Raw genomic sequence first — 24,263 nt, 5'->3', positions numbered from 1 at the left:
AAGTTTGTGGTCGAAGCATCCTGCTTGTTAACTGAAATTCAAAGCCACAAAATAACATCTGCATGTCGCCGGTAACATGACTGGTAGCTCAGGACCAAGAGCTATAAATGCATAACAGTTTTAGCATTGTCCGATGATCCCTTTTTGAACCTAACCCACCATACTGTCCCTTAGCAGGGATGCTATAGCATCATCCATGGACCACAAACATTGAACCTCAATTTGGCCTCTAATTCTATGTTGCATCATGCTTTCCAGCCAAAAGATAAGGAGGCCTATTTTGTAAAGCGAGGATATTTTCAAGCAAGGATACTTTCCTTTAAAAATGGCAACTGTTGGCCTTCAGCATAAAATGGTAAAGGGACTCCTGACCATTAGGTCCAGTCGTGCCCGACTCTAGGGTTGCGGCGCTCATCTTGCTTTATTGGCCAAGGGAGCCGGCGTACAGCTTCCGGGTCATGTGGCCAGCAGGACTAAGCTGCTTCTGGCTTAGTCCAGAGCAGCGCACGGAAATGCCGTTTATCTTCCCGCTGGAGTGGTACCTATTTATCTACTTGCACTTTGACGTGCTTTCGAACTGCTAGGTTGGCAGGAGTGTCTTCAGCATACAGGGAAGCAAAAGCTTTGGGTCCTAGGTGTTGTCTCTCCAATGTGCCCAAAATCGAGGGCAGGATTCCTTGCTTGTGTAATGAGGCTCCCCTCATGTGTCCCCCACATGGGGGTTGGACGAACACCCAGAACACTGTATGGGGGAGAGGGGTCATTGCATTGGGCAAGCTGAAAAGCTTGCTCTGACAGAACATCCAACATAGTGTGACATTGGATTCCTGAAGGAGCGTCTCCACCTCTATCGTTCAGCCCAGACACTGAGGTCCACCTCCAAGGGCCCTCACTGAGAGAAATGAGGTTACAGGGAACCAGGCAGAGGGCCTTCTCAGTAGTGGCGCCCACCCTGTGGAACGCCCTCCCATCAGATATCAAGGAAATAAACAACTGTCTGACTTTTAGAAGACATCTGAAGGCAGCCCTGTTTAGAGAAGTTTTTAATGTTTGATGTTTTATCGTGTTTTTAATATTCTGTTGGGAGCCGCCCATAGTGGCTGGGGAAATCCAGTCAGATGAGCAGGGTATAAATAATTTTATTTTATTATTATTATTATTATTATTATTATTATTATTATTATTATTATTATTATTATTATTATTATTATTACCTTGCCACCTAGGAATCTTGGGTTAGCACTGGATCCAGGAGAATCCCCAAGCAGCGACTTGATCCTTCATGGGAGTGGTACACCATCCAGCAAATTAACTAACATGGGTAATTAAATAAACAATATAGGAATGACAATACCAATCTACCTTGCAGGGTTTTTGTTAAAATTTCAGTGGTGATTTGTGTGAGATAGTTTGAATGATCAGGAGCCATGTACATGCTTAGCTGGAGTATTTTCATCTTATCAGCTCAGATACTAACTTTTACTCCCTCTAGAGGAAGGAACCAGAGACAAGTTATTGGAAGCCTATCTTTGTAGGGTCATCCTTCCTATTTTAGCAAGACAACTATTGAGCCAGAGTTCTGCACTAAACATCTTCTCATTTTCCTGTTCCTATAGATAGAGGGTAACCACTGGAAATTACACATTCATGCTAATGTGTTTAGATTTAAAGTACCAGGAGTTGATTTAAAGGTTCTCAGGAGACAAAAAGTGGTCACGGGCATCATTGGATAACCCTGTTGTTCAGGTCCTGAGCAGTATGCATGTGTGAAGAATATCTCAACATTTCCTCACAAATCTAAACCTTTTTTTTTCCTGGCGAAAATCCACATGTCCTTATTTAACCCTAAATACCTGTCTGTAAGCTTCCAGGAATGTGTTCCTTTGTGAAATATTTGGAAAGATCGCTCTCTCCCTAACCCTCCCCCCCCCAAAAAAAAACCCTGCTTCTTAAGTCAGCAAAGTTTCATATTTAGAGGAGTGAGACACCAACACATCCTATCCTGAGTAAGGTCCTTTGATCGGTTGTGACACTGAATGAATAGTAAATATATCCTCAGACTCAGAGTAAATATCAAATGGCATGTAACTCAGGTAGAAAGGAGCAAATTTTACACACGTTGGCCACAGACGCCTTGTCATTTCCCAGTAAATTAAAGGGTCTTCCGTTGGACCTGTAAATTTAAATTTATCATGCTAGTATTCTTCCATAATTGAAGCAATAGAAGACCCCCTGTTTTTTAATACCGTCTTCCATTCCCTGCAGACAACAAGGGCTCCGTGCTGTGTGTGTGTGTTCAAAGGAGAGGGAAAGAGGGTTTAAGGGCTAGGCCTTATGGCTTCTCCTTTCCTCAGTTTTAGCCCATCCCCAATTAACTTTATTTCCCCTTAAGGTTTTGCTTGCATTCCTGGCCAGAAAAAGAAGTGCTTTTTCATGGGTTCTCCTCGCTTCTTGGCAACTGGAAAACCCTTTCCCCGATGCTGGGATCGCCTCAGTAACGGCACCACAATCTCCTCAGTCAACAAAATAAATAAAGAAGTGGCGAGTCTAGGTGTGTGGCATGTGCTCCGCCAAATTGTTGCTGCAGGGGTGGAGAAGGCCAGTGGGGAAGTTGCCCTCAGCGGTACAATGTGAGTTTAAATTACTACGTAGCAATCCGTTCCAATGCCCACCCAGCGCCAAGCATATTGCTCTGTTTTTCTTTCCTTTCCTTTCCTTTTTTCTTTCTTCTTATATTTTATTTTTTACCAACCACCAAAAAATAAACAGTGAAACCTCCCCCAGGCGGCTGATAAATTGGGTATACAGTGGTACCTCAGGTTACATACGCTTCAGGTTACATACGCTTCAGGTTACATACACTTCAGGTTACAGACTCCGCTAACCCAGAAATAGTGCTTCAGGTTAAGAACTTTGCTTCAGGATGAGAACAGAAATCGTGCTCTGGTGGCACGGCAGCAGCAGGAGGCCCCATTAGCTAAAGTGGTGCTTCAGGTTAAGAACAGTTTCAGGTTAAGAACGGACCTCCAGAACGAATTAAGTACTTAACCTGAGGTAAAACTGTACAATATTTAGTAATATACATATTCAATTATATTCAATAATAACATATTCAAATCAACCATATGTACACTTCTGTATACCTTAACACTCCTCCCTCCACAAGGTTTGTGTTAACATTTAACATTTTTATTGCCCCAAATTGTTCAAACCTACCCAAATACAGTGGTACCTCGGGTTACATACGCTTCAGGTTACAGTTTCCCCTAACCCAAAATAGTACCTCGGGTTAAGAACTTTGCTTCAGGGTGAAAACAGAAATTCTGCTCTGGCAGCGTGATGGCAGTGGGAGGCCCCATTAGCTAAAGTGGTGCTTCAGGTTAAGAACAGTTTCAGGTTAAGAACAGACCTCCAGAACGAATTAAGTTCTTAACCCGAGGTACCACTGTAATTCAATATCTTCTCAAACCAATCCTCTTTCTAACTGACCTTAAGCCCTTTCATTCTATGTATCTTCACAGTTAGGTATTCTAACATTATAATATTATTCAGTTTTTTCCTCCATTGGTTCACCCCAGCTCTTCTGCATTTTTCCAATTACTCGCTATAACCTGCTTTTCTTTGGACAACGTCAGCGAGTCTGGGGAGGGGGGTGGCTTGTCGTCTGGGCATCCCGGGACCTCCACACACACTTCCCACACTGGTGCCTCAGGGAGGTCACTTCAGTGCTGCTAACGGAGCAGCTTGACGTCACCCCCAGAGCTGTACCCCATTGTCTCTTGAGACAGACGGACACCAATAACAACAACTACTGCACAAAGGAAAAAAACACGCATTCATTGCATCAGAGCCAGCGTGGTGTAGTGGTTAAGAGCGGTAGACTCGTAATCTGGTGAACCGGGTTCGCTTCCCCGCTCCTCCACATGCAACTGCTGGGTGACCTTGGCCAGTCACACTTCTCTGAAGTCTCTCAGCCCCACTCACCTCACAGAGTGTTTGTTGTGGGGGAGGAAGGGAAAGGAGAATGTTAGCTGCTTTGAGATAAAGTGGAATATCAAATCCAAACTCTTCTTCTTCTGCACCTCTGGCCCTGCCCACCACTCATAGGAGCCAACTCCTAGGGGCCAAGGTCCCTTCAGACCCCCCATTAAATATTTGAGGGGGGCTCCCGGCTGGTGGGCACTGCCTTTCAAATGGCGTGTGTATATGTTATTTCATGCGATTGATTATGCATTGCAGTGTTTACCTTTCCACCCCCAATACTTTATTCAAGTTGGCACCCCTGCCACCACTAGCCCCCAAAAAGTTGCCCAGAAAGAATCGTTGTCCTCAGGCTGCAAATGTTCCTCACCCCTCCAGCAAAAGGGGGGGGGGAGATGGCCTGAAGCCCCCCCCCCGGCAGAATATGCAGGAGGAGGGGATAAAAAAGAGTAAAAAGGTAAAGGGCCCCTGAAAGGTTAAGTCTAGTGAAAGGCAACTATGGGGTTGCGGCGCTCATCTCGCTTTCAGGCCAAGGGAGCTGGCATTTGTCCACAGACAGCTTTCCGGGTTATGTGGCCAGCATGACTAAATCGCTTCTGGTGCAACAGAAAACAGTGACGGAAACCAGAGCGCACAGAAATGGCGCTTACCTTCCTGCCGCAGTGGTACCTATTTATCTACTTGCACTGGTGTGCTTTGGAACTTCTAGGTTGGCAGAAGCTGGGACAGAGCAATGGGAGCTCACCTCATCGTGCAGATTCTAACCGCCGACTTTCCAATCAGCAAGTCCAAGAGGCTCAGTGCTTTAGACCACAACTCCACCTGCTCCCCTGCTGTGGAGGGCATAGACAGAACTGCACCCTACACCCCCTGAAGCAGCTTTCTGCTCTTAAGGAAAGTGGGGGACGCCATCCCATAACACCAGTGTTTAAGTACAGTCACCCAGCAGCCAATCTACTTAGCTTTTCTCCATGAAAGGCTGGGGGACAGTCGCCATCTTGTTTGCTTTTGCCTTATGTTATATGATTATAGGAAGCAAAGTGTTTGCTAATTTTAAATGCTGCTGTTATCATTGCAAGCTGCTTTGAGCTCATTGCTGCTGTGGGAATACAAATAACATATCATATCAAAACATTGGCTCATCTAGTTCAGTATTGTCTACTGGCAGCGGCTACAGAGTTTCTGCTGGAAGTCTTCTCCAGCCCTCCTTAGAAATGCTGGAACATCCAGTTTGCAAAGCAGGTGATCTACCACTGAAACGATAGATAGATAGATAGATGATAGATGATAGATAGATAGATAGATAGATAGATAGATAGATGATAGATAGATAGATAGATAGATAGATAGATAGATAGATAGATTAGATAGATAGATAGATAGATTAGATAGATAGATGATATAGATAGATGATAGATAGATAGATAGATAGATAGATAGATAGATAGATAGATAGATGATAGATAGATGAGAGACAGAGAGAGAGAGACAGAGAGAGAGAGAGGGAGAGAGAGAGAGAGAGAGAGAGAGAGAGAGAGAGAGAGAGAGAGAGAGAGAGAGAGAGAGAGATGATAGATAGATGATAGATAGATAGATAGATAGATAGATAGATAGATAGATAGATAGATGATAGATAGATGATAGATAGATAGATGATAGATAGATAGATAGATAGATAGATAGATAGATAGATAGATAGATAGATGATAGATAGATAGATGATAGATAGATGATAGATGATAGATGATAGATGATAGATAGATGATAGGTATATAGATGATAGATAGATAGATAGATAGATAGATAGATAGATAGATAGATAGGTAGATAGATAGATAGATGTTCAGTGTAGTGGCATTATGACTCAGTTCAAACATAATGGAATACCACAGTTTCCCACTGTATGAAGGAGCCTGCATGAGACTTGCATTGCTTCCAGATGACCTGTTTATTGAGCGCTTATCCTGATTTGTTTACAGGGAGATTAGACGTCAGCTGTTTAATGTGCATTCATTCTGACTTGTTTTACTTACGGTATATATATGAGGCGCTGTGGTCTAAACCACTGAGCCTCTTGGGCTTGCTGATCAGAAGATCAGCAGTTCAAATCCTGGCAACGGGGTGAGCTCTGTCCCAACTCCTGCCAACCTAGCAGTTCGAAAGCACACCAGTGCAAGTAGATACTGTAAATAGGTACCGCTGAGGAGGGAAGGTAAATGGCGTTTCCGTGCGCTCTGGCACTCAAAACGGTCCCCCATGCACCAGAAGAGATTTAGTCATGCTGGCCACATGACTCGGAAAGCTGTCTGTGGACAAACGTTGGCTCCCTCGGCCTGAAAGCGAGATGAGCACCGCAACCCCATAGTTGTCTTTGACTGGACTTAACCATCCAGGGGTCCTTTACCTTTACGCTTACAGAGGGAGAGAGAGAGAAAGAGAATATACTGCCCCATACCCGGAGGTTTCAGGGTGGTTCACAGAAAATCATTGTATAGTTACAAGGGAGGCAGATCTGTCAGGTTAGGGGGTGTAACTGCAATTTCAGTCCAGTTATACTGCCGTACACTAGAGGTAAGATGGGATTGCAACACACAGCAACAGAGGGCTACAACTGTAGAGGGGTTTTCTTAAGCACATAGGATCAGATCCTCAGAACTGTGAATGGAAGTTGATTGCCCACCCCTCCCTCTCTGTGGTGCTTCTCTGGAACCTTTCTGAAAAGCATGAAACGGGGCTTTGGGCTGTCAGAGGAGGAAATAATGGTCCAAAACTGGGCACCAGTGAAGTTAAGTTTATGCACAGCCCCTCTGCTGAATTTTGGCTAATGACCCCTTCATCCACCATGGCCTATCCTAAGCTGTTCAAGAGAGTTTCCACTTCCGAGGAACTTCCAGAAGGTGCCAAAGATCTAAGCCACAGGTTTGAATGGAAAATCGACAACAAGAATGTTAAGTTTTCTTGATCAATGAATAGAATTCTATGCATCCTCAGTTACATTCCTTGTTTGCAAGGAGGTTAAGCAAGTGTTGTATCCCACCCTTTTCCAGGGCATCATCCAGTCACTTTCCTTGGTCTTTTGTGGAAGCTAGTTTGTTGCACAAGACCTCCCAATCAACTTCAATTGCACAACCTGAACTGTGGTTTTCATTCTGTCTGAAGCAACCTTTTGTATTCATGAAGAAAAAAATGCATCAGAAAGAGGGAGAGTTTTAACTTCTGAAAACCCTGAAGTGGGTGGGGGGGGGGTTGAAATGTGAAATGTTCAACTGCATGTCTGCACACTCTAGCAAAAGTTTTAAAACACACGCGCCCCCCCCCCCATCTCACCAAAATGCAAACTAGGGGGAAGTTTTAATCAGGCTTAAAGGGAAAGGGTAAAGGGACCCCTGACCATTAGGTCCAGTCATGGCCGACTCTGGGGTTGGGGCGCTCATCTCGTTTTATTGGCCGAGGAAGCCGGTGTACAGCTTCCGGGTCATGTGGCCAGAATGACTGAGCCGCTTCTGGCGAACCAGAGCAGCGCACGGAAACGCTGTTTACCTTCCCACTGGAGCGGTACCTATTTATCTACTTGCACTTTGACGTGCTTTCGAACTGCTAGGTTGGCAGGAGCAGGGACCAAGCAAGGTACTCAAAAATAGGGATAGCAGCGAATGAAATGAACTATTGGTTTTGATGGTCAAGGCTTTTGCTTTTGCAGATTGAATAAGTAGCTGTGTGTGGAGCTGAATATGGCAACAAGATGCAAAGATAGTTCTTGAGGCCAGGCTCACATTCCAACCAATGTGTGTAAATATATCTCAGAGCAATTGTTTACTGAGCAAGTGCCCATGTTTCTACTCAGGCTTTGTAAACTAAAGTTTACTTATGGTGAAAATTATACAAAATGAAACTACTTATAGGAAGAGGTAACTGATAACAACTCAATGGTTTATATAAGATCACTGGATCAATATGCCAAACTATTCCTGGATTATTAAACAAAATAACGATACATCTTTTCCATATATATATATATATATGCAGGTTTTGGTGTCTTCGGGTGTCTTCCCGTGTAAGAGTTGGGGTGTCTAGGCGACGTTTCGACGAGGTCTCACTCGTCATCTTCAGGCTGGTGCTTTCGGCTTCTTGTTACTGGAACAGAGCAGGATCTCAGTGTTTGCTCTGTTCCAGTAACAAGAAGCCGAAAGCACCAGCCTGAAGATGACGAGTGAGACCTCGTCGAAACGTCGCCTAGACACCCCAACTCTTACACGGGAAGACACCCGAAGACACCAAAACCTGCATTCCTATACCCGTGAAAATCTACGAAAGCATATATATATATATATATATATATATATATATATATATATATATATATATATATATATGGATAGGTTATAATGAATCGGTTTTTCCCCATTGTATGGGGAAAGCGCTACATTATAGCCATGAGACAAATACAATTAAGACTTTTATCATTTGAGTCAAAAAGTTTATATAATTTACATGCAGGAACAGTGACATCTAGTGGACAGCTAGCTTTCAAAGATTTCCAGTTCCAGTGAAGTGGTTTGCTGGTTTGTGAACACACAAAGATTTAAACGATACAAGTTAAACATTCTAGAAGTTCTTATCTCATGCACCAAATCCCAGATCTGATTCCCCTGCCAGCCCTTTTAATTTATTAAAACTGTTTACAGGGGAACTGGGCAGGCTAAAGAGTGAATGCTGGTGAGAACCCACCCATTTTCCATCTTAAGTGGCCCAGAGCTACTTCTTTTAGTTTTGATATTGTACATAATTCTTGCCAATGACTTGGCGGGGGGTGGGGAGCAGAGGACCCAATCCACAACATACACTGTACTACTGAACCAAGAAACTCCTGGCGCCACCACATAGCTCAGAATAAGCCAGTTTGCTTTCCCTTCTTGGAAACTTCAGCCTAAATTTGCATCTATACCTATAAATTAGCAGGTGCAAATTTGTGCCCCAAGTCTTTGAAATACATACCAATGCCTCTAGTATTAGATATTCTTGTGGTAACTGCATTCTAATATTCTAACTGTTTTCTGAGAAACTTTATTGAAACCCGCCTTCACGGGTACAGCTTCGAGCAAGATATTCACATGGAGAATAATGGAAAGTTATGTGGCTTTAAGATATAGAATACGTAATGTAATAGCTAAGCTAATGCTAGCATGGGCCAGAATTTTTTTTCTAAACATTAATAGAAGAGGCAATTCCTAGATTGCCTAGGCCAGGGGTGGCCAAGGGGATCCCTTCCTCCAGATGTTGTTGAACTACAATTCCCATCAGCTCCAGCCAACATGGCCGATGCAATGCAGCAACATCTTCCCTGCCGCAACCTGAGCTAGCCCAGATCAGAGCACCTGAGATAGTCCTGGGTGGGTCAGTCCTGGCTACAACAATATTTTCAAGGCCCAAGAGATGATAGATGATAGATAGATATAGATAGTTAGATGATAGATAGATAGATGATAGATAGATGATAGATAGATAGATGATAGATAGATGATAGATAGATAGATAGATAGATAGATAGATAGATGATAGATAGATAGATAGATAGATAGATAGATAGATAGATAGATGATAGATAGATAGATAGATGATAGATAGATGATAGATAGATAGATAGATAGATAGATAGATAGATAGATAGATAGATGATAGATAGATGATTGATAGATAGATAGATAGATAGATAGATAGATAGATAGATAGATAGATAGATGATAGATAGATAGATAGATAGATAGATGATAGATAGATAGATGATAGATAGATGATAGATAGATAGATGATAGATAGATAGATAGATGATAGATGATAGATAGATAGATAGATAGATAGATGATAGATAGATAGATGATAGATGATAGATGATAGATAATAGATAGATGATAGATAGATATAGATAGATAGATAGATAGATAGATAGATAGATAGATAGATAGATATAGATGATAGATAGATAGATGATAGATAGATAGATAGATAGATAGATAGATAGATAGATAGATGATAGATAGATGATAGATAGATATAGATATACAGTTTTACCTCGGGTTACAGATGCTTGAGGTTGCATACGCTTCAGGTTACAGACTCCGTTAACCCAGAAATAGTACCTTCGGGTTAAGAACTTTACCTCAAGATGAGAACAGAAATTGTGCTCCGGTGGCACGGCAGCAGCAGGAGGCTCCATTAGCTAAAGTGGTACCTCAGGTTTAGAACAGTTTTAGGTTAAGAACAGACCTTCAGAACAAATTAAGTTCTTAAACTGAGGTAGCACTGTACAGTGGGACCGTGGTTCTCAAATGCCTTGGTACTCAAACAACTTGGAACCCAAACACTGCAAACCTGGAAGTAAGTGTTCCGGTTTGCGAACTTTTTTCGGAAGTCGAATGTGCTCTGTTTTGAGTGCCACACTTCCGTTTTGATTGTTATGCTTCCATTTTGAGTGTTTTGTTTCTTATTTGAGTGCCACACTTCCATTTTGAGTGTTATGCTGTCTGTTTTTGCTATTTATTTTGTGTTTTTGTGACTGTGTGGAACCCAGTTCAGCTACTGATTGATTGACTGATTGTGTGACTGCAGTACATTGTTTATTGCTTTCATTTTATGGATCAGCGGTCTCGTTAAATAGGAAAATTCATGTTAAATTGCTGTTTTGGGGGATGTTTTTAAAAGTCTGGAATGGATTAATCCATTTTGCATTACTTTCAATGGGAAAGTGTGCCTTGGTTTCGGAATGCTTCGGTTTTGGAACGACTTCCGGAACGGATTAAATTTGAGAACCAAGGTACTACTGGATATATTGGCTGGGGTGAGGTGAGTGGGGACCCAGGAGAGGGCCTTCTCGGTGGCAGCCCCTAAGCTATGGATCTCCCTCCCCACAGAGGCGCATCTATCATCTTCATTCTCCACCTTGCAATGAATGCTGAAGACGCATCTCTTTCCCCTTTGCTTTTGACACTTGAAATGTATGTTTTTAGGACCCACCTTGCTTTGGTGATTTTAAGTTATTTAAAACAGTTTTCAGTATTACGTTTTAAAGTTGTAACCCACCCTGGAACCTCAGGGTGAAGGGCAGATAATAAATAAGTACAGTGGTACCTCAGGTTAAGAACTTAATTCATTCCAGAGGTCTGTCCTTAACCTGAAACTGTTCTTAACCTGAAGCACCACTTTAGCTAATGGGACCTCCCGCTGCTGCTGCGCCACTGGAGCACGATTTCTGTTCTCATCCTGAAGCAAAGTTCTTAACTCGAGGTACTATTTCTGGGTTAGCGGAGTCTGTAACCTGAAGTGTATGTAACCTGAGGTACCACTGTAAGTACAGTGGTACCTCGCAAGACGAATGCCTCGCAAGACAAAAAACTCGCTAGACGAAAGGTTTTTCCGTTTTCAATTTGCCTCGCAAGACGAAATTTCCCTATGGGCTTGCTTTGCAAGACGAAAACGTCTCGCGGCTTTGTTTCCTTTGTCTAAAAACAAAGACATGTTTTGTTTATAAAGTTAATTTATTTTCCCTTCAATTTTTGAACTGCTCTTTACAGTATGTGTGACTTTAAAGAGCAGTTAATAAACTGTTGTTGTACAAAATTTGGCTTTGTTTCGACTTTTTTTGACCATAGGAACGCATTAATTGATTTTCAATGCATTCCTATGGGATTTCGTGCTTCGCAAGACGAAAAAATCGCTAGACGGCAAAAATTGCGGAACGAATTAATTTCGTCTTGCGGGGCACCACTGTAAGTGCAAAGTGGGTCCTCTGAGAAGGGCACTCTATAATTGGGGGTGCAATAACAAAAAAGGTCATCTCAAAGGAGCTCATAGAAAAATCTCAGGGTCTAGGAAGGTACATGTGGTAAGAAGTGCTCCTTGGTGTACCATGTTCTCACACGATAAAGAACTTTGGGTTTTTTTGTCATAATGTTTTGGTTTTCCTAGGTAAAGGTAAAGGTACCCCTGACCATGAGGTCCAGTCGCTGATGACTCTGGGGTTGCACGCTCATCTCGCTCTATAGGCTGAGGGAGCCGGCGTTTGTCCACAGACAGCTTCCGGGTCATGTGGCCAGCATGACTAAGCTGCTTCTGGCGAACCAGAGCAGCATACGGAAACGCCGTTTACCTTCCCGCAGGAGCGGTACCTATTTATCTCCTTGCACTTTGACGTGCTTTTGAACTGCTAGGTGGGCAGGAGCTGGGACCAAACAATGGGAGCTCACCCCGTAACGGGGATTCGAACCACCGACCTTCCGATCGGCAAGCCCTAGGCTCTGTGGTTTAGACCACAGTGCCACCGCATCCCATTTTCAGTTTTCCTACAGTTTAACAATTTTAACAATTTCATAGAATTTAACAAATTCAGTTTCGGTTTTGGTTTCCATACAGTTAGGTGGCCAAAGCAGTTTCAGCACCTAAATTCTAAATGAAATGGATTTAGGAAAATCAGTTGCATTCCAAAGTGCCTTGAATTGGCCAGCAGACATTTCCTTAGGAAAGAGCCATTAGCCATAAACCAAAAGTTGTTCCAATATATGTTGGTTTTTTTCAGGAGCAGCTATACTCCACTAAGGTAGCTAGGATCACCCCTCTGTCAACAAGGCATTTGTCAACTTCCTGCTAATAAACCAAGAGTGGAACATGCAAAGATGTCGTCCAGACTTGTCCAAGCTTCTTGTCCCCATCCTCAGGCCTTCAGAACTGATAGTCAATCAACAAACAGGATCAGGCAGGACTTTAGACCAGGGCCAGTCCACCTATGAGGCAAGGTGAGTCAACCGTAGGCACAGCAGATTGGATGTCGATCTCTGTTCCCTCCTTGTTCCTGATGTAGATCTTCACTCAACCTCTCTTCCCTGACAAGGGTAATGGGGGCCTCGGGTGCCAAATTGTCTTGGGCCGGCCCTGTTCTGGACTAGGGACGCGGGAGAAATTCAACTTAGTTTGCATCTGAAGGCAAACGTGCCTAATTTGCCTTTTCTGAAATGCAATGTAAACTGAAGAGTGGCCATCCTTCAGAATTAATCAATTAATTAAATTCATTAATTCAATTTATTTTAATTAATTCTCCAAGCAAGCAATGAATGCACAGAGGCATATATTGGGGGTAAAATCTGCACACAGGTGCATGTATTGGTGAAAATAATATACAAAAAAAAAAATCATTAGATGCAACCCTATTCCCTGTATAGGGAAGCTTTTTAAGGTTTTACTTTGTTTTTATATATGCTGGAAGCCACCCAGAGTGGCTGGGGCAACCCAGTTAGATGGCAGGGGTACAAATAAATTATGATTATAATTATGATTATGATCTATTTTCAACAGAGCTCAGCAACAGAAGTGCACAGTTGTACTGAGGCAGCACCGGGTGTTGAAATTATACCCCCCCCCAAGAATTTTGCACCCAGGGCAACTGCCCCTGTGCGCACCCCCCAAAAAAAAAGCTACGTCACCCCCCAAAACCACTTCTACTTCACTTTCATTTTGGGGCAGGTCACATTTCAACACATCCTTGTATATACCCGTAAAGTACTCCTGGGGAGTTTTTTTTGCACCTCTTAGTTACCGAACTAAGGCAGATTCATCTACAAATTGTCAGTGTATAGCAGATAAGAACTCCTGACTCCCATGGGAAAACCACCATTGGTACAAGATGTAAGCAAGGAGCAAAGCATGCCTTGCAATCATCTGGCAATTTGACTGAGACTAAGTGATTTACCGGGAAGGACCTGGTTGGTGGCAGCGGACTAGTGGTGTATGGGTCAATAGTCCATGAGATGACCGTGGGCTCTGTACGAATGCCGCACATTGTGCTTTCACACCTGGTTCACTGCACGCTATATTTTAGACTCGTGATCTGGCGAAACAACTCCCCCGTTGGACTGTTGAAGGAGGGTGGGAATGGGGAGCGGCAGATCTGCAAGCAGCTATTACAGCCACATTTATAGAGTAACAAGTCACTGCCTAGTGAAAATTTCTACCCACACTCATCATCGGATTCAATGAAGAAACACCAAAATAATGAAAACAAGCTTTGTTTGAAGCAGGTTTTATATGAGGCAATTAACAGAAAGCTAATGCCGAGCAAATGGTTGCATTTAATTACAAAGTAATTAGCAAAACTACTGTCATTCAGCTCATCTTCCAAATCCGCTATGTTATTTGCCCCTGTGGCTACTTATTAGTGAAAGCTTCCAATTTCCTTTTCTACCCTAAAGTGGAAGTTTCTGACATTTGGAACAAAATCGCAGCTACGTATTCCTCAAACTTGGAGGAAATATGTGTGTGTATACACACACACACACTTGCATTCTTGAAAGGATGTCTCTGAGGACACAAGCTGTTTTAATTAGAAACTACCCCTATTTGTACTGCCCAACTGATACACGAGACAAAACCCTTCAAAATGTGCACTTCTCCACAATAATGAAGGACCAAATGATGTGCACAAAAACACATTGTACTGGAGGAAATGGCATTCAAATAGAAGTGTAGATCAGTCAAAACTGCATTCAAATATGTGTGCATTAGGAGAAGTTTGCAATGAGATGACAAATCTTCGTGGGGATTTTTAAACAAAAATATGCACATTGCTGCGGAAGTGCGGAGAAACGGAACTTAAGATCAGAAAAAAGAGAGAGAAACTGAGGGGAACAAACAAATTGAAGTAGCGGAAAAGAAGGAAGGGGGAGGGCAGCAAGGTGAAAAAATGGACAGGGCTTCTGCACCGTTACTAGTTGTGCAGAAGAAGAGGTGATTTCAGTGGGTCTGCTTGCCATTTAAGCTTGTGATAGGAATTTTGGGTTTTTTTTATAAGATATTTATTAAAATTTTCAAAGTATTACAAAATAAAAATAAAAAAGTAAGAAAATACAAAATAAAAATAGTTAAAAACAACTCATTCTTTCCATTACTTATTTTTCATTAGCTTATTTCCCGGACCTCCTCACGCCTCCCTTTTTTGTATTCCAGTTCAGTTTGTTGGTTCAGCAAATCCTTACCCTCTTTGTTTATCCTAGTCTTTAATCTTAAGCTATTGTAACTGTCAGGGAACTGACATCGGAGCTAGAGGCGGAGGGAAGGCTCTCAAATGATGCTGGAGAAGGGTCCAGCAGGGAGAGAGGCAGCTCCGCAGATGGGAAAGCAAATCAGCGCAACACCAGGGATATAGAGGGGCTGATGGGGGAATCGGCGAGAGGGCTCCAGGACTCTTCACCGGACACCAGCGGGGAGAGCACGGGTCCTCCGCTACCCACGCCCACCCTGCGCAGAAGACTTCCGCGCAGAGAGAGTAGGAGGAGACTGGGTGTCAAACAACTTTTATGTTGGAAAAGATTTAAGAAACGCCCACTGACGGATTCTGCTAGCGACTGAGGCAGCCATGAATTGAAGGGCTGTCCAGACAGAAAGGTTTAGCAAGGCAACAAAGCCTGGAGAGGCGGCAACTTACGCACGAGCAACCCATACACATTACAGTAACATTAAATTTTTACCTGTTAATAATCCATTTTTCATATTGGAATTTTGAAGTCTTAGATATATGGTAATGTTCATAAGTGTACCAACCAAGCACATACATAGATCAGCACAGGAAGGCCAACCTGGAACCATTTTGATTCCTAAACTGACCAAATCTTTTCTCTGCAAGGTCAAAATGGAAAAGCCTCCCCATTGTCTTTTCCTTCACAAATCCTGTCTTAAGGGTATGTCTGTGTTTGAATAGGGTGTGAGCCTGTGACCTGGCCCAGGAACTAAGTATTTATCATTACAAAAGACTGGCCAGGCTCCCCAAGAAATCCAATCAAGTAACCTGCCAGACAGGAGATAAACAAGGGCAGGAGGAAAAAAACAATATTAAAATTTCTGTTTTAGACTGCCTTTTCTGTGATGTAGGTGTGATGTATCTGAGGGGTGGTCTTAGGTTACACCCCTTCTGTGATGTATGTATGATGTTTCTGGGGGTGGGCTTGATCTACAGGGTGGAAATTTTAAAAGTCTTTATAAGGCCTTGCATGCCATTTTTCTGGGTCCCTCCTCTCTCCTGCAGGTGAGGGGAGCACCCTGTTGCAACAGATCAATAAGGCCAAGCCTACAGGCTGCTGTTTTGCTCCAAATAATCCTGGTTGGTGTCTTTGTTTTTGTCCAAGGGAGCCCTCGGATTTTTCCGTTAACAAGCTACACCTTCTGAAATCCCTGCTTCTATGCAACTAGTAGTAAGGGTACAGGGGTCCTGGCTTCTTTTGCATCTGGTCTTGCTAGAGAGGCAGTATAGATCATTAAGATCTCCATCTTCTGGAGGACATTTTATTAAACTGGGTAGGATTCAGTTCCAAATCAGGCATCAGATCACATTATACATTATAACTGGTAAAGAATGAGCAGGGATGGGAGAAGGATGCAGCCCAGTTCCATGCATAAAATCAGAACTGTAGATTTGGAAAAGACCCTGAGGATCATCTAGTCCAAACAGCTGTCTCATATGGGGATCAAATTTTCGATCATATGGGCATTATCAGCACCACACGCTCTAACCGACCGAGCAATCCAGGAATGCTCAGTTCAAAGGAACTTTGCTCCCAAGTCAATGGGCAAAGCATTGCAGTTGAAGGAAACTATGCCAGGGTACAGGGAGTCCTTGGCATAGCTGTCAACTTTCAGATTTGAAAATAAGGGATCAGCAGCCTCACCTGTCCCGGGGACAGTCTACGGGATATCTAACAATCCGGGATAGCAGCGGGAAGCAGCAGGAAACGGCGCTGGAATAGGGGAATTTCCCGCAAAAAAAAGGGAAGGTTGACAGCTATGGCCCTTGGCCATTGAGGTTGTTGACTTAAAAACAGATGCACAGATGCTGACTTAAACCACTTCATGTGGCTGCATTTGAAGAACAAGAATAGCAACAGAATTCTTAGGAATGTCTAAGGAACCTACCGCTTTCTAAACTAGAAATCACGGATTCCATGTTTCAGAGAGAGACGGAGGCCTGGGAGATTGCACAATTGTATGCCTGTGCTTTTTCATCAAAATGAAGCGCTTATCGTCGTGACCAAGAAAGCTCAGCTAAGTAGCTAGGACCGCAGATTAGTCTCCAAAAACACCCAAGCCTTGGATGTTCTACTGGCATAGACAGTACTAGGTGAATCTTGTCTCATTTAACGTTGACGGTTCCTTTTCCCACACACAGAAGGATGATCTGGGAAGAAATATTGGGAAATGTTACACACAACACTGCACTGCAAAATGAGGTTTCTGCCCCGAACGAAATAGTTAAAAATGAAAAGAAGGCTTGCCGTCATTTAGAAAGGAGCTGACTCTTTTACACCGGGTGAACTATATTCCTGTTGCAATGAGGGAGGCAGTGTGGATTCAGCCAGTGCTCAAAGAATTGTTCTTCAGATCTCTGTTCCAGTTGCTGGAGGTAAAGCAGGTATTCCTGTTAAAGGAAAGTATTTTTTAAAGCCACTCAGAGATGGGCCACTGAGTCTGTTGGTTGGATGTACTGAACCACCTTAGAGTGACTGTTGCTTTACCCATAGTATATGCTAACAGCAAACTCAATGACCCAGTTTGCATGTAATGCTAAGCCAAACTATGGTTTAGCACGAATGAGTTAACATGCAGGTTCCCGGAGAGATCACAGCTGCTCTGCTCTTCCTTTTGCCCTGCTGCTACTATGTACAGTGGTACCTCGGGTTAAGAACTTAATTCGTTCTGGAGGTCCGTTCTTAACCTGAAACTGTTCTTAACCTAAAGCACCACTTTAGCTAATGGGGCCTCCTGCTGCCGCCGTGCCGCTACCAAGTGATTTCTGTTCCCATCCTGAAGCAAAGTTCTTAACCCGAGGTACTATTTCTGGGTTAGCGGGGTCTGTAACCTGAAGCGTCTGTAACCTAAAGCATCTGTAACCTGAGGTACCACTGTACTAAGCCATGGCTTAGTGCTATGTCTGAACTCAGGCTTGTGGTTTATCTCACTTCAGGCAAACAACAAGCTGTAGGTTTGTTCTATGACTTATCTCTCACCGTTCATGTGTAGTGAGACAAACGCTAAGCCAAACCATAGCTTAGCTCACAATAGAGCAGCAGAACTGGAGGAAGAGCAAAACAGCCCCAATCTTCTCTCCAGGAACCTACACATTTGCACATTTCTGCTACTACCCTTCTGAGAAACACCCCACCCCACCCTCCCACTATATAAACTGTAAGGGTCTGGTGACTTCTGTTTCAGTGTATCTGAAGAAGTGTTCATGCACACGAAAGCTTATACCCAGAACAAACTTAGTTGGTCTCTAAGGTGCTACTGGACAATTATTTAATTTATTTTGACTGCGTCAGACCAACACGGCTACCTACCTGAATCTGTTTTATTAAACTCAATTTTATTAAAGGTTTTCAACGTATAATACAATAAAAACCAAACTAAGCTGCTATCTAAAGAGAACAAAATAATAATAAAGGAAAAAAGAGAGTAAAGACAAAGAAGAAAGAAGAAAAACACTCGCACACAAACAAACTTTTATATTCTGTCAACCTTCTATCTAAATCTTCCGTTCACAAACAGTGATCCACATCTTCCCAGCTCCCACATGGGACAGCTCCCATCTTTCTTAGCATCACATCCTGAAAAAACCACTCTATTCTGTCTCTCTTCTATCAATTTTCTCTCTGTATGTATCTCCATATCATATCATATCATTCGTATCATAGCTATAAGTAGTATGATTTAAAATTTATTAATTTTAAAAACTATCAATAATTAAGTAATAAGAAATAAACAAAGAAGAAAGCATCTAGACCTAATCAGGTTTGTTTGTTTTTAAGTATCAGTAAATAAATACAGCACACTTTAAAACACTGAGCAGAGACACCTAGACCTCCATTAAGGCAGAGGTCGCCTGCATGATTGCCCCTCCATGTCTGCTTTGCATTTAAGACAATGTTCTCTGGTACAGGTTGCTTGGTTTGCTCGCAAATCAGAGACAACGTGAAAAAAAGAACATGGTGGTGTAATGCGGCCTCGCTTCACAACAGTTTGTAGCGAATGGTATAAGACCAAAGTCCCTCCTGTGTGTGAATGGTAGTTGAAGGTCTGTAAAGATGAATTAGGGACGCGGGTGGCGCTGTGGGTTAAACCACAGAGCCTAGGACTTGCCGATCAGAAGGTCAACGGTTCGAATCCCTGCGACGGGGTGAGCTCCCGTTGCTCAGTCCCTGCTCCTGCCAACCTAGCAGTTCGAAAGCACGTCAAAGTGCAAGTAGATAAATAGGTACCGCTCCAGTGGGAAGGTAAACGGCATTTCCATGCGCTGCTCTGGTTCGCCAGAAGTGGCTTAGTCATGCTGGCCACATGACCCGGAAGCTGTATGCCGGCTCCCTCGGCCAATAAAGCGAGATGAGCGCCGCAACCTCAGAGTCGGTCACGACTGGACCTAATGGTCAGGGGTCCCTTTATCTTTACCTTTAAAGATGAATAAATGACAGGCATGTGGAATATATGAGACTAAAATGGAAGGCCACTTGGGGGGGGATCCTGGTCTCTTTTATTAATTTCCTAAAAATGATCAGTAATGTATATAGAATTACAGACTTAATATTATAGTGGGTCATTGTTGTTTTTTAAAAAAGAGGATTTGTCGTGCATACTCTTCTATCCTTCACTTTGTACATTAATGCACAGAATAATTAAAGCATTGCTTGATTGGTGCCCCCTTCCTGCAGATGAAATACAGCTTTCTTAACTAAAAACTGAGCCATTTTGTTAGAATGGAGAAGCAGGTGTGTACAGTTATTGATTCTCAGACCTGGGGAGCAGTGGCGAGGAGTCTCACAGATAGAACACAGAGGTACATTCAATCATGCCATCATAGAAATGATCCGCTTGAGTTTATTTTGGCAAAAAAATGTTCAAACGCTTAACAATAGAAGCTTTGTGCTGATTTTAATGGTTTGCTTAGAATCTGTCGCATTTAAAGATAAGCCAGCAAAAACAAGCAACCCAAAAGCATCTGTTTTACTTAAGTGAAATATTAAAATCACCCTCATTGGTTCATCAGGGAATCCAGCTTTTCTTGGTCTGTCTTCACGACGGGTTCTCAAAAGCTGCTTGGCTTGTTTTTCTGGTAGTATTGGCGAGGCATCTTTTTTAAAAAGCGAAATGGACAAGAATAGTTAAGTTTTCAGGTACAGGCTAAAGTGTTTGGAAGGCTTATATTATAGATGTGTGCGTGTATCTCTCTCTCTCTCTCTCTCTCTCTCTCTCTCTCTCTCTCTCTCACACACACACACACACACACACACACACACACACACATATATATATATATATATATATATATATATATATATATATATATATATATTACAATACACAAAGTGTTCTTTCATTACAGTGCCTTCTCAGGAGGATATTACATTCCAGGAGGCATGAGTGGAATCTGAAACCATTTTTAATAATAAACTAGGGCTTGTTTATAAGTTGGATAGGTTAAAGTAAACAAAACCTACATAGAACCACATCTCTTCACAAAATTAGGAAAGTATAACGGCACCGTCTACTTGTGATCAGATTTCCTCTTTTTCCATTGGGTACAATCCACTGGGGTGTGTATGTGTGTGCGTGTGTGTGTGTGCATGCAAGCCCCATTGAAATGAATGGAAGGAGTGCTCTGAACAGCCCTCATTCATTTGAACACAGTATGTGCAGGAGAACATCCTGGTTAATATTGCACTTCATCGTCTAAAGGGCTGCTATGCAAGATAAAGGCATTTATTTTATTGATTGATTGATTACTCTGAGAGCCTTATCTAGGCAAAGAAACAGCATGGATCACTGAGCAAGAGCTGCAGTAAAATACTGGCAATTAAAAAAAACCAGGTTTACAACTTTAAAGGACCCTGTGCAACGTTTTGTCGAAGTTAAGTGCGCTGAATTCAAAGGCAATCACTCCCAGGTAAGGATGCATAGGACTGTAGCAGCACAGTGAGATCTTAAGCATATTTACCCAGAACAAGTACATAAACCCTAGTAGGAAGTGTGTTCAAGAGAACAGCAGCTAGCAGTTTGTTTACTGATCTCTGACTCTAATATCCACAGGATGGATCTCTTTCAGACTGCAATCCTAAGAACACTTGCTGGGAAAATAAGCTCCGTTGAATTCAGCGGGGCTTACTGCTAAGTAAACATGCGCAGGAATAGGGCTGATATTGATCTCTATAGATTATCTTCCACACTAGCCCGGTTGTCAAGCTGTCAAAATTAAAAGGCTGCAGTGTAACACCACAGTAGGAAGCTCAGCCAGAATCATGGAGAAAATTTCAGTAGCAAAATACAACAAGCCAGTCTGCTGTCTAGAGCTCCCGACAGAATAGTACATATTCCCTTCCACCCCCATTGCTAATAATACCTACCTACAAAAATGGTTAGAAGGGTCAAAACAATAACAAAAGCTGTCTTCATTTTGATTCTGCTGCTTCTTAGTCTGCTCCTCCAAAATGAATTACCCCGATGGAGGTATTAGCCTACTTGAGGCAGCTACGTCAGTCACAGATGTTTGTTTATTCTTTGACTACTATGACTTAAGAGTATGAGTTTGAGGACATCTGGTCCTGGGTTTTGAATATGGCTTTTGTGAGCTTTTGACATTCTTGGGGGGGGGGCTAATCTATTCCTTGGGAAAAGAAACAGACAGGCCTTCTTTGCAGCGTTTCAACACTTTTAAAAAAACAAAACAAGACATGGAGAGGAGCACCAAAAAGGCAGAAGTAAACAAGGAGGAGGGTGTCCGAAAGGTGCTGTGCGCCAAGATGTATTGCCTGAAGTGTTTGTGTGTGATTATAGAGAAGGAAGCTAGCTCAGGCAAACACACTGTCTACACCAGAATCATTATGATCAATTGTTTCCAAAGAAGAAGAGTTAGACCATGGGTAGGCAAACTTAAGGCCCGGGGGCTAGATCCAGCCCAATTGCCTTCCAAATCTGGCCCGCGGATGGTCCAGGAATCAGCGTGTTTTTACATGAGTGGAATGTGTCCTTTTATTTAAAATGCATCTCTGGGTTATTTGTGGGGCCTGCCTGGTGTTTTTACATGAGTAGAATGTGTGCTTTTATTTAAAATGCATCTCTGGGTTATTTGTGGGGTATAGGAATTTGTTCATTATTTTTTTCAAAATATAGTCTGGCCCCCCACAAGGTCTGAGGGACAATGGACCGGCCCCCTGCTGAAAAAGTTTGCTGACCTCTGAGTTAGACTCTGAAACAGGCCAGACGGCCCTAAGTTGTGGAATTCCCTCGCTACAAAGATGTATCTTGTACCTTCACTTTGGCACCTGAAACCTGTGTTTTCAGGACTCATCCTATTCCCATGGCTGCAGTTTGTTTTAACTGTTTTTAATACTGAATTTTAATAATAACAATAACAATAGCAACAACAACTATTATTTATTTATTTATTTATTTATTTATTTATTTATTTATTTATACCCTGCCCATCTGGCTAAGTTAAACTGTTGTAACCTGTCATAGGACCTGTTGGTGTAGGGGTGGTTATAAAATTAACAACCAGGGCTCGCTACTGGAAATTCCTCCACCGTGCCGAATTCTCCTTTCTCCCCGTTATATTCAGTTCAACTTACTCCTTGCCCTAATGTCATTAAAGTGTGGCACTTTCCTCACCCAACAGGCACGGGGGGCAGGGGAGGGTGTGTATGAAAAACAAACATTGCACCAATTAGCAATGGACCATATTGAAATAAAAATTCATTTTTGTCATCATCTTCTGGAGTTGATGCGGGAAGATGGCTGTGATGGTTTTCGATCCAGAGCCTATATCATCCAGGAAACCTTATTGTGGTCCTTGAAGGGCTGGCAGAGGGGAGACAGGGTGGGGAAACAGCATTCTATTGACTCACTTCTGGTGGTGTTTCAAGACAACACCATCCTACTGAACTTACCAAGATCCACTTTTGTTCCATGCGCAGTCTAGGGCTGCCAGCTTCTGAACTTGGAATCTGTAGCTGCAACAGCAATTTGATTTGAAAAATGAACTGGGAATTGCATTTGGCTCTATGCCGTTTAAAGTATTACCCATTCACTTCTGCATTATCAAACCTCTATTAAAGGCTCAGGAAGAAGCTGGGCTGTGATTCTATTTACTTTGCCAGTTGGAAATACAACTTATACCATGCAGTTGGGCAAATGGGTTTAGGCATCAGCCTTTGAATATGGCTTCTCAAGCTCAGCACACAAACAGCACATCTCAGACGAGTATTCCATTTCTTCCTCATCTTCTTTCAATTTAGCTCCCTCTAGCGGGATTGCAATCTGCCAATCCACTTTCTCTGTAATAAATCCCTCTGCGTTATATCTGAGGCTAGCTCCGCTCAGTAAACCCACTTGAATTAACATGCATGACTAATTGAATCTGTTAATTTCAGTGGGACTACTTTGGGTAGGTCTTCGTTGGGTACAACACTTTAAGGCTTTAATCCTGCAACAAATGGATTGTGGTTGTGATATAATTAGGGAGGGAAAACCCCTCCTGATAGCACTATTGATATTGGTCTTTTAGCTTCACTTTATGTTTGAATTACAAGGTGGGGAGCACCAGGCCCTCCAAGTGTCCCTATTTTCCAAGGACAGTCCCAGATTACAGAAGCCATCCCGGTTTCTGATTTGAACCAGGAATGTCCCACTTTTCTTTAGGATGACCCTATTTTCATCGGAGAAATGTTGGAGGATATGGAGTTATGTGTGACACCTGAGCCAAGGAGATAAGTAACTACAATCTTTAGAAGACATCTGACGGCAGCCCTGGATAGGGGAGTTTTTTTAACGCTTAATGTTTTATTATGTTTTTATATATGTTGGAAGCCATCCAAAGTGGCTGGGGAAACCCAGTCAGATCGGGGTATAAATACTACTACTACTACTACAAGCAACAACAACAACAGATGAGGAAACCACACTTTCATTGGAGAAATGTTGAAGGGTATGTATTATTTTATTTTCTTCCCCATTCTTTACCAAGACCCCAGGGTGGGTTACAGCAATTTTAAAACACTGTATAAAGCAGTTTTAAGCAAATTACAGACAAGAGAATAAGTTAAATCCTATATAAAGTATGTGTCCATTGTCAAAGATCAGGGTGAAAAGGGGACATCTTCAACGTACAAGGAAAATGCATGATGGTGTCTATCTATTGGGAAAGCCAGATGGGCAGGATATAAACAAGAAAAATTATTACTATCATTATTATTACTTTGTTGTTG

General features: G+C 42.5%; 1 protein-coding gene and 1 long non-coding RNA gene across 2 annotated transcripts in view; both read right to left on the bottom strand.

Moving 5' to 3' along the window:
* The window catches only part of LOC308580258, a 423,078-nt gene that overhangs the window by 332,480 nt on the left and 66,335 nt on the right, over positions 1-24,263 (bottom strand). The window lies entirely within an intron of this gene.
* LOC308580224 (uncharacterized protein C17orf67) lies at positions 15,944-21,544 on the bottom strand. Its single transcript, XM_081181603.1, has 4 exons — positions 21,405-21,544; positions 20,034-20,134; positions 17,311-17,431; positions 15,944-17,191 (listed from the first exon to the last, which is right to left on the bottom strand). Exons 1-3 carry the CDS (start codon positions 21,451-21,453, stop codon positions 17,315-17,317), a joined length of 267 nt encoding a protein of 88 aa, XP_081037729.1. The 5' UTR covers positions 21,454-21,544; the 3' UTR covers positions 15,944-17,191; positions 17,311-17,314.

This window comes from Podarcis bocagei, assembly GCF_964188305.1.
Source record: "Podarcis bocagei genome assembly, chromosome: 2".
In the NCBI taxonomy this organism is placed as follows: domain Eukaryota; kingdom Metazoa; phylum Chordata; class Lepidosauria; order Squamata; family Lacertidae; genus Podarcis; species Podarcis bocagei.
The sequence above is the reverse complement of the archived record's forward strand: the minus strand, read 5'-3'. Positions and strand labels throughout refer to the sequence as shown.